General features: G+C 36.9%; 1 protein-coding gene across 1 annotated transcript in view; it reads right to left on the bottom strand.

The window, feature by feature from the left end:
* The window catches only part of SLCO4C1 (solute carrier organic anion transporter family member 4C1), a 60,341-nt gene that overhangs the window by 34,337 nt on the left and 13,914 nt on the right, over positions 1-12,090 (bottom strand). Inside the window, exon 3 of the mRNA XM_010379078.2 lies at positions 817-999. Within this exon, the coding sequence (XP_010377380.1) occupies positions 817-999 (183 nt within the window). The remainder of the gene's footprint in view (positions 1-816; positions 1,000-12,090) is intronic.

Below are 12,090 nucleotides of genomic sequence, written 5' to 3'. Positions count from 1 at the left end.
AAGCAACAGTAACTCTTCCAATTTTACTGAGTAGTTTTCATAGGATAAGACATATTCCTATAGATATATCTATGGTGTTGGTTGGGTAGGTACCCTTTGGGTTTGATTCTGGGTGGGTGCAGCAGTGTAGTCTCCATTTGAATCCTCTGGCTGTAATCAAGGCCAATGGTATTTGTGAGTTCCTCAGTAGCCTAGGCTGCACTGAACATACTATCTTACTAATGCTATGGCAATGAATCTCCTATGTTAGATTAACAGACTGATAAAGAGAAAACTCATATGCAAATAAAGTATTCAATAATTAGATGTAGGGCTGTGCATTGTCTAGTTAGTTTTACCTTTCAGGAACATAAGAGAAGGAATTTAAGAGAAACTTATGCTACCAGGAATTACATCACAAAGGAGAAACAATGGTTTCTTTTGTGGACTGTAAGTCAATATAGGATGTAATAAATCACACAGAATGGCAGAGCTCAATCTCTACACCTTGCAGAGATCTGCCTCTATGTCACTTGTGTAAGTTACCCTGAGATTCAAGCGATCTAGAGAGAATGCTGCTTAAATGGCTCTTCCTATCCTGCAATGCTGGCCTGCCAATACCAAGAAATACAGCAGAGGGTCAACAAAAATGATGACAATTTATATTAACTGACATTATATGGCAGGAAATAAAATAAAAGTAATACTGCATGTATTTATTGGGAATACCTATGGCGTTACAACTAACTTTTTAATAAGCCTATGTTATACTTTACTTCGAAAGTAAACATATAATAAGATAAAGTGATACTGGGACAGTTTAGAGAATAAACTTACCTATATAGAGAGAAGATTTGTGTGTGGGCACAGAATCATCAAGAAAGGCTGTTCCCAGAGTATAAAGAGGAGTTCCTCCTGCCCCCAGCAATAGTTGTCCCAAGATGAAGACATACAAGTAGTTAGAAAGTGAAGAAGTTGAAGAGGTACAACTGGTGCTATTGCTTGCTGTTACACAAGTGTCTTGGGGAAAAAAAACAAAATTGTGAATTTACAGAAATTTAACTAATAATTTAAATTTATATCATATAAATTATATTTGCCTAATATGATATGACCTTATTTATTTCTTCCAATCATTTTACTTTGATTTAAACTATTTAAAAATAAATCAAGAGAAAAATATACTTTCTTACCCCAGCCTGCCCTCACTTTATGATGGTAACCCCTATTCACCTATGTCACTTAGATGAGGGTAACCACTGTTAACAGTTCTTTTCAATTTTTCAGACATTTACTCATACAGTTACATGTTGTATACCCATTTAATTTTTTTTACACAATTATAGGCATAATAAAACATACTATCTTTATATTCAACAATGTCCAGTTTTCACTTATTATATCCTGGACATCTCTGATATGGGCACTTAAAGCTATAAATCTATTTATTGGCACTGTCATAATACTCTACAGCACAAATGTCCTGTAATTTTATTGCCTAGTCCAGTACATGTATTTAATGATAAATATTGTTAATATTATATTGTATTATACATAGGTTTAAATCATTTTGTTATTTCCATTAGAATGTTATGATGTACATTTTTTTTTAAGTTTACCCTGGCACATTTTGGGCAATCCTATCTAGAGGACAGGTTACAATGAGTGAAACTGCTAGGTCAAAGTGAATAAATATTTATATTTTGATACTGCCAAACCACTTTATCAAAAAATCATACAAATATGCAGTCCCACCAACAATTCATTAACACTTCACATAATAAGACTTAAATGACTACCAAGCTCATTGGTTAAAAAACATATAATTTTTAAATTTCATTTTAAAAATCCTCAGTGACATTAAGCATTTTTCCATATATTTATTGTCACTTACATTTTTTCTAATTTTTCAATTAGTTCAATTTTCCTAGGTTTGGAGTTTGATACATGACTGTTCCTTGTTCCATAGTTACACAAACAATGCCTTTATCCTAGCATTTTTACTATTTTATTTAGATATAAGATAGGTGGATAAACATATACACACAGAATGGATCACATGGCTATGTCTATGTAATGTGTGTGTATATGTTGCAAAAAAAGCCTCAGAAGAAAAGTAGGTCAAAGGTCATCTTCTGCAACTAGGGTAAATACCTTAAGCCAATTAGCTCAGCCCAGGTGATTGCAATAAGCCAATTAGATCAGCACTGGTGAATATAATCAGTCAATTAGCTAACTTGAGAAAGCAGAGGCATCCAAGCAGGCCCCCAGTAGAAAATGTGAATAATACAGGCCTACATTGAGAAAGGACGCAGGGCTGTGATGTGCTAATTCATATGTAATATCTTTAAGTGGGAGAAGACAGAGATCCAGCATTCTATTGCATTAACCAAAAGGACATCTTTTACTAACTTGACTATTTGTGAGTTTATTTATGGCCGCTTGATCTTGTGTCACTAATCTCTGCAATCCCACTCCAGTACAAATCTCTTGTTATTACAGAAGCTTTCTAAGGTTTAAAGGCATCAATATGTCAACCCAGCTGTAACTCATTTTACAGTGCTTCATGAAAAGTTCTATTTAATTGATCCATTTTCATAATACAGGCAGTACTGTATTATGAAGTCTAATACAAACACCTCACAAAAAGCTGACAAGGAATAATTCACCTCATTAAAAGTTGAATAACAACCAAAAAAAGAAAAACAAATGACTAGTAAGGGAGAACAGTCTCCAGAAAAATGCTGTCATTAACGTAGATTTTAAAAGTACTATATTGCCATACTTAAAAAAGGAATTGAAACAATTGCCTCTTAAAATCCAGAGCTCAAAACAGGGATTTAATAAGCTCATAGAAATATGTTGAGGCAGGGCGTGGTGACTTACACCTGTAATTCCACTACTTTGGAAGGACAAGGTGGGCGGATCACTTGAGGTCAGGAGTTTGAGACTAGCATGGCCAACATGGCGAAACCCTGTCTCTACTAAAAATACAAAAATTAGCCAAGTCTGGTGGCACACCCCTGTAGTCCCAGCTACTTGGGAGGCTAAGGGCAGGAGAATTGCTGTAACCCAGGAGGAGGAGGTTTCAGTGAGCCACTGCACTCCTGTCTGGGCAGAAAAGCAAGGCTCCATCACAAGAAAAGAAAGAAAAGGACGGACGGACGGACGCAAGGAAGGAAGGAAGGAAGGAAGGAAGGAAGGAAGGAAGGAAGGAAGGAAGGAAGGAAGGGAGGGAGGGAGGGAGGGAGGGAGGAGGGAGGGAGGGAGGAAGGAGGGAGGGAGGGAGGGAGGGAGGGAGGGAGGGGGAAGGGAGGAAGGCAGGAGAGAGAAGGAAGGAAGGAAGGGAGGAAGGAGAAAAAAAGAAAAAACTCAAACATGGGCTAAAATAACTCAGTATCAAGTTTTGTTCTATAAAACATAAAAGAACAAAACTATCAGAAGTGGAGGTCACCCTGGAATGGTCAAAAAAGAATAAAGACTGTGAGAATTATGACAGAGAGAATAGACTTGAGAAATATGAACAAAATTAAATAAAGGAAAAATAAGACACCAAGATTTAAAAGGTTACAGAGAAAATTACAGATATAGAATTCAGACAAACGCAATCAAACATACATGTAATCAACCAAAATAGAAAAATGAATAAGTTTAAAGGTAAAATTATGGAAAACTTTCTGAAATAAAGATTGATCTATAATTTAAAAAGATACAGAGCATCCCAGGAAAATTTGCTGCAGGACTTTCAACACCAAAATATTCACTGGTAAAGTTTGTGAATTTTAAAGATGACAAGACTTTTTTGAACAGCTAAACAAGAAGGTAAAGCCACTTAGGCAGAAGGAAATAAAAAACATAAGCTTACATTCAGATTTCTCTAAAGCAACATTAATCCCATAGAGGCAGTAAAGGAATGCCAAAAAAGTAACCAGTGCAAGATAATGTGACCCTCATATTTTATGCTTAGTCAAACTGCCATGTCAAAAGACAAAGAAAAATATTTAAACCTATATTATTTAAACCTACTAAATCTCATAAAATGAACTTGCCTATAGAGAAATACTTCATTCAGAGATGCCATGTGTACCTCAAGAAAATCAGAAGCAAATTTATATAAAATATATAAAATATATTTTATAATATAGTTTATAAAATAGCTAGATTTACCTATTCAAGTAATTTTGTGAGATTATTAGTTGAGGAAACCATTTGAACCCAGAATTTCAACTTCTAATGAAAAATCAAACAATTTCTGACCAAATATAGTTAGCCCTTCATATCCACAGGTTCCATATCTGTGGATTCAACCAACCACAGATCAAAAATATTCAGGGAAGAAAAATAACAATACATCAATAAAAGAAATATAAATAAAAATATACTATAATTATTCATATAGCATTTACATTGCTTAGCTATTATTTGTAATCTAGAGATGATTTAAAGTTTATAGGATGATGTAGGTAGGTTGTATACAAATACACCATTTTATAGAAGGAACATGAGCATGCACAGATTTTGTTATCCATGGGGGTCCTGGAATCAATCCCCCATGGACATTGTACTTTCAACATTAATTAAAAAGCATGTGATTTGACAATACACCACAAGAGGAAGGTCCTATGTTGTTTATAAATTTGGAGGAACATTGCCAATAAAATTAAGAATTAGGGCCGGGCGCGGTGGCTCAAGCCTGTAATCCCAGCACTTTGGGAGGCCGAGACGGGCGGATCACGAGGTCAGCAGATCGAGACCATCCTGGCTAACATGGTGAAACCCCGTCTCTACTAAAAAAATACAAAAAAAACTAGCCGGGCGAGGTGGTGGGCGCCTGTAGTCCCAGCTACTCCGGAGGCTGAGGCAGGAGAATGGCGTAAACCCGGGAGGCGGAGCTTGCAGTGAGCTGAGATCCAGCCACTGCACTCCAGCCTGGGCGACAGAGTGAGACTCCGTCTCAAAAAAAAAAAAAAAAAAAAAAGAATTAGAACTTTACCTAATGAACAAAGAAGTGTCCAGTCTTATCCATTAACATTGGCAGGGCTGTGACAAAAGGACAAAAGGAAATCCACATACCATATGTCAAAACATTTAGAAGATAAAAACCAAGCTCAGCCAAATGCTCAAAGACCCAGGGCCTGCTGCTCTCCAGGCATTTGCCCTAAAGACCTAGAGGCTAAAGGTGCCTCTTTTCCTCTGGGCCTATCCTGCTGCCAGGGGTAGAGCAGAATGGACTCTGCTGTGATGTGATTCCTCTTCCCCAGCCACATATTTGATAAGATTCCCAGGAGATGCCTATCTATGCATCCTGGAGAGGGGAGTAAAGAAGCATAGTTTTTAGGGAACCAAGTCTCCCCAGTTACCTGCATCAGGTGCTTTGAGGTGACTAACTTTAAACAAATAGTCTCTCTTTCTCCTTTCCCAGGGGGTAGCTATACTTTTCTTCCCTCAGTCTCACTCCTTGTCTCCTAACCTCCTAATCACTGCCCTGAGGAAGGAGAAAGAGCTGCTGCTTTTGTTTATAGTTGACCACCTCCTAGTCTAAACAGCATCTTCTGGCCTGGAGAATTTAGCCCAATCCTACATTCCTCTCCTATCATCTCTGTTCACTTACCCTGTTACCAATCTTTCAAAACCTCCCTTACAAAACTCGAGAAAGAAAAGTAAAGTATCTTCAAGTTTCAATGTTTGTGATAATGTGGGTCCCGCTAAGCACAGGGCTCAGGGCAGGACCCTTCTTATCCAGGCCTCATGTCAGCTGGTGGCAGAAGATCCAAGAAGGCAGCAAGAAAAATATTCTTCCTAAAGGTGACAAGAAACACTCTAAAGTCCAAATTTATATCTCTTGCCTGTAATAGGTGTCAGTAGGGACCTTCTGGGCTGCTATGACTCATAAAACAGAGGGTAGGGTGAGAAGAGGTTGCACAAAGAATCTCACAGACAATTCAGCCCTCTCTGAGGGAACTGAAAAGCCAAGAGCCTTTATACATGCAACCAACCGCCTGGGATGCCAAATAAGTCACTCCCACCCTATGGGAGCCCAACGGAGTCAATAAAGTGATTTTCAAACAGAGCTACCACAGCATTTACAGAAAGATGTCATAAGAAAAAAAGAGCAGCATAATTTTATTACCGCTAAGATTAGGGCACTGACCACAAAAATATTTTCACAGAGCAAATTAGAAATGTGAACACACAGTTCATCATGAGATGAGGCAATTATTTATACAGAGAAATGATGTAACAGAAAAGAAATGATGAAGGAAAGAAAGAGGAGATCAAATGTTGGTAGAAAAAAGTAAAAGGAAAAAACTAAAACCTCATAGAAAAGAAGATACAATGGAAAGGGGCACATGGGTAAACTGACTGAGAAAACATAGTTATGGGCATATAGAATACAAATGAGAAAAGTGAGCAAAATTAATGACAAAAAAGGAAGAAAGGTTAATATAAGGAGGCCAAAGAAGATCATATATACACATAGTTGAAGCAGTTGATGTACCTAAGAAAACTAAAATCATAGAACAAAATACTTAAATACATAATTTAAAGAAGTATCACGATACTTTAAAAGTGTGTATGTAAATCTCTATAGGTCAACCTGCATAACTGGAGGCCAGGAAACTATGACATGAATGGTCATCACCAGGACATAGTTTAGAGTAGACTTTGAAGAGAGACTTCAAGTTGCAGACACACTTGGACTACTGAGAATCTTCTTTGTAGAGAACACCAGCAGTATACTGTATATTACATGTCACAAGCACTTCTGAATAATTTCAGAATGCACAGGCAAACAAAGGCTTTGTGTGCTTTCTATCTTTCCTTCTTGGAGAATAACAAGTGGAATCACTTATTTATATGTAACATGATAAAGAATGTTAACTTTAAAAATCATCTATCATATATTCAAGCTAGTTTTTTTCTTCATTAATGTCTAACATCTCCCAGAACTAGTGCTCTATAAATCACTTTGGTAAAAGGCTGTTTAGAAGCATGACAAAAGTGTCAAAAGAAACAAAACAGTCCTAGGTCATTAAAAATATTTAAATTTAGCCTTTATACAAACAGACTTAAATCCTAGAGGGTTACAGTGGCACACAGCCACTCCAAACCACACCAGTGGGGAGGACACCAGGAAAATGCACACTTAGGACCTCTTTTTTCCCAACATGCACACTCCTGTTAGCTAACCCAACTACAATCCAGGGCAGAGAAAAGTGCCAGATTGACATAGTCTGTTGGGTTGTTCTACTAAAACGCAAAGCAAAAGTGATAAATAGTGAATATTGGCTCTGGAAGGACACAGAATATCCAACACAGCTCCCCCTCCTTCTTTAGCATCCGCTTTTATCTGTCTGAATTTAAAAATCTATACTTTTAAATATTTTAAATATTAAAATATATATTTAAATAATAACTTATTTGTCTGAATTAAAAACTCTGTATGTCTCCCACATTAAAAAACCCACAAAAAGCTATCAGCAAAATATCATCGTGAGGTAACATCCATTCAGTTATTCTCCCACCTGAAAGCAACACTGAAGTGTTAGCCCCAGCAGTGGTCTGCATCAGAGGTGGCAGAGGAAAGCAAGAGCAAGGCGACAATTAACCAGCTCCATAGTTCTCTTTCTTTTTTTTTTTTCTTTTTTTTTTTTTTTTTTTTTGAGACAGAGTCTTGCTCTGTCGCCCAGGCTGGAGTGCAGTGGCCGGATCTCAGCTCACTGCAAGCTCCGCCTCCCGGGTTCACGCCATTCTCCTGCCTCAGCCTCCCGAGTAGCTGGGACTACAGGCGCCCGCCACCTCGCCCGGCTAGTTTTTTGTATTTTTTAGTAGAGACAGGGTTTCACCGTATTAGCCAGGATGGTCTTGATCTCCTGACCTCGTGATCCGCCTGTCTCGGCCTCCCAAAGTGCTGGGATTACAGGCTTGAGCCACCGCGCCCGGCCCAGCATAGTTCTCTTTCTATAGTTGATCAGAGGGCCCGACTAATAAGCATAGCTTTCTTCTATCATGCAGTTCTTGTTCCCTTTACCATTGCCCATACCTTAACTGATCAGGTATTTTACAGTCTTTTACAAGTCTCCAGCTGTTCTTTCCCTATTGAGTTACTGAAGTTTTCTCTCAACAAGTACTGTTGGATATGGGAGTGTTAAAAGGCACCTAAGTGAATCTTGCAGTCCCAAAATATGCTGTTCCTTGCAACTGGAAAGGAACAACTCAACTTTCCCTCAGTAACTAGGATCCATTAGCTTTGTCAATTTAGCGAACTTCTCTCCCTGTTGAATATTTACTATGAAGAGATCAAAAAGGATTAGCGACCAGTTACAGTTAAGCTTTGGACTTAAGGGAATAATGACTGTGTGCCTTGATGGAAACTTGCATCCCTTGGGTACTAGAATTCAACAAGGCAGGGTGTAAGAATTCCACTAAGTGGATTATTAGCTACAGTAGTGAGAGGCACCAATTCATTGCCGCTCCTTAGTTCCCTAGACAGTACCCAGTGAACATAGTGGTGAGTTTTTCCTGGGTTTTATTTTTGCTTAATCTACCCCAGATTTGCAGATGAATAAGTCAGCAACCCACAAATGCCAAAGGCTGCATACAAAAAAAAAAAAAAAAAAAAAGCCACAAGAAAATTATCATCATTCTAGCCAAAAGATCACGAAAGCAGCAGCTTGGCAAGGCAGAAATATTATACAATAACCATGCTACTCTAGTCAAACACCACAGAAAAAAACTGCAATCTCACCCACACTCACTCCCACAATATATAGTGTAACAAGGTTGCCCATCCCCCTTCCAGGGTGGTGTCAAAGAAGGCTGAGAAGTGACCCAGGACTTCTACCCCCATCAAGAGGTAATGATCCCTACCCCGGTGCCAGTGAAATCTACATTGGCAGCCTGGGTTTCCAGCTCTATGTAGCAACAGAAGCACCCCTCCTCCCTCTCTGCTAGTACAAGAGGAAGCCTAGTGAAGAGTCCAAATTTACACTGTAGTCTAGTTGGAATTAGCCCATACTTCTCCTCTGTGATGTCAGTAGAAGAGTAGCAAGTCACTCCCACCCTTCCCAGAGAGAGTGGTATCAGTGGAGTTCTAGTGGAGATCCAGGATTGCCACCACCACCCAACAATAACAAGGAGCCTGTCTTTCTAGTAGTTGTCAACTGAGGCCAAGAGGTAAACTTGGATTTCAATGCCACTCGGCAAATAACATCCACCCCCACTTCAAAGCCATCAGAGCAGTGTCAAGTAGTTAAGACAGAAGATTTAAATAAGAATCAGAGTCTAATAATATAATACCAAGAATATATATACATTTAATACAATATCTGGAAAAAAAAACACTCAAAAAGCTATACAAAGAAATACACTCAAAACACTATAGATAAATCAAAATGGAATTCTAAAAATGTTCAACCAACCCACATTCAGGAAAGCAGGAAGCAGATAATAGAGAAACAAAAAACAACAAACACAAAACAAAATATTAAAAGTACGGGTTTAAACTTTAACGTACTAGTATTTACATTACATGTAAATGGTCTGAATATTACAATTAAAGGACATTGACATAGTGAAAAAAAAAAACAACCCAACTGTACCATCTATAAGAAATCCACTTCAAATGCAGTAATGTGGGCAGGCTGAAATTTAAAGATTGGGGGAAAAAACATATCATCCAAGCATTAATCAAAATAATATAGGAGTAGCCGTATTAATATCAGTTGAAACTGACTTTAGAGCAAAAAAATTTACTTGACACAGAGAAACATTACATATTGAAAAAATAGTCAATTTACCAAGAAGAGTAACATGTATTCACCATCATAGAGCTGTAAAACATAAAGCGGAAATTTATAGAATGAAAGGAGGAACAGACAAACCCACAATTACAATCAAAGATTTCAGAACCCCTCTCTGAGCAACTGACAGAACAAAAAATCAGCAAGGATATAAACTAACTTATTGACCACATCTACCAACAGGATCTAACCAACATTTTTTAAACATTTTGTCAAACAACAGCAAAATACATTTTCTTTTCAAATGCCCACAGAACATATGCCAAGACAGACCACACCCTGCGCCACAGAGCAAACCTTAATAAATTTTTAAAAATTCAAATCCTTCATAGCACATTTTCTGACTACAATGGAATCTAAACATCATTAATAAAATGATAACAAGAATATCTCCAATCACTGGAAACTAAACAACATGCTTTCACACTTTCAAATAATCTATGGGTCAAAAAAGAAGTCTCTAAGGAAATAAAAACATTCACTGAATTAAGTAAAAATGAAAACACAATATGTAACAATTGTAACATACAACTCAAGCAATACTGAAAGAAAATTTTATCGCACTAAAATGCATACATTAGAAAAAATAAAAATAAAATCAATAATCTAATCTTCCATGTCAGCTACCTAGAGAAAAATAATAATAAAATAAATTTAAGACAAACAGAAGGAAGAAAATAAAGAGCAGAAATCAATAAATTGGAAAATAGAAAACTATAGAGAAAAATCAATGAGACTAAAAGTTCATTTTTTGAAAATATGAATTTAATTGGCTACACCTAGCAAGACTGACAAAGAATAAGTAGACAAATACTATCAATACCAGAAATCAAGCAAAGGATTTCACAACAGATCCAGCAGACAACGAAAATATAATAAATACCAGGAACAGTTAGCTCTATATACATAAATTTGACAATTCAGATGAAATGGGCCAATTCCATTAAAAGCATAAATTATATCTACTCACCCAAAATGAAGTATAAGGTTGGTGCAAAAGTAACTGCAGTTTTTGCCATTAAAAGTAATGACAAAAATCACAACTACTTTTGCACCAACCTAATAGATTTGAATTACTATTAAATATAACTATTAAGAATATTAACTTTTTAATTGAGAAACTCCCCAAAAAGAAATCTATAGGCTGAAATAGTTTCACTTGCAGAATTCTAACAAACATATAAAGAAAAATTAAAATCAATTTCAGAAAATAGTAGAGGAGGAACATTTCTAAATTTATTGTATGAAGTTTATAATCCCCTAAAATCCACAAAAACTACAAAGCCAAATAGAGACATTACATAAAAGAAAATTAAAACTAAAATCCCTTACGCATATAGACACAAAAATGCTTAACAAAATAGTACCAAACAGAATTCACAAATTTATTGAAAGAATTGTACACCATTGGCCAGGACTGGTGGCTCACGCCTGTCATCCCAGCACTTTGGGAGGCCGAAGCAAGTGGATCACGAGGTCAGGAGATTGAGACCATCCTGGCTAATACGGTGAAACCCCGTCTCTACTAAAAATACAAAATAATTAGTCGGGCTTTGTGGTGGGAGCCTGTAGTCCCAGCTACTCGGGAAGCTGAGGCAGGAGAATGGTGTGAGCCCTGGAGGCGGAGTTTGCAGTGAGAGGAGATCGTGCCACTGCACTCCAGCCTGGGCGACAAAGCGAGACTCCGTTTCAAAAAAAAAAAAAAAAAAAAAGAATTGTACACCATTGCCAAGTGAGATTTATTCTGGGATGCAAGGCTGGCATCAAAAAAATCAAAAAATTAAAAAATGTTAGCGACTGTATTAACAGATTGAAGAAGAAAAAAATCATATGATCATGATCACATGATCAGAAATCACATGAAAAATCGATGCAGAACAAGTATTTGACAATATTCAACAATGATTCCTGATAAAAATTCTCAGAAAAAGAGGAATACAGTAGAACTTTCCCAACTTGATAAAGAGTATTTCTAAAAACGTGAAATAGTGGTGAAAGACTGAAAGCTTTTTTCCCTAATATAGGGAAGAGGTAAGAACAATCACTCGCACCATTCTTACTCAGAATAGTACTGGAAGTTCTAACCAGCGCAATAAGGCAAAAAAAAAAAAAGAAAATTAATGCCATACAGAAGGTAAAGAAAGTAATAAAACTGTTCCTATTTGCAGAAGACATGACTGTCTACATAGAAAACACTAAGGAATCCACAAAATAATATCAAGAACCAATTAGTTCAGTAAGGTTACAGAACACACAATAAAACATACAAAAATCTATTGTATTTCCATATACTGGCAATGAACATACA

Source organism: Rhinopithecus roxellana, chromosome 3 (assembly GCF_007565055.1).
Source record: "Rhinopithecus roxellana isolate Shanxi Qingling chromosome 3, ASM756505v1, whole genome shotgun sequence".
NCBI lineage: Eukaryota > Metazoa > Chordata > Mammalia > Primates > Cercopithecidae > Rhinopithecus > Rhinopithecus roxellana.
This window is presented reverse-complemented; position numbering and strand designations above follow the sequence as displayed.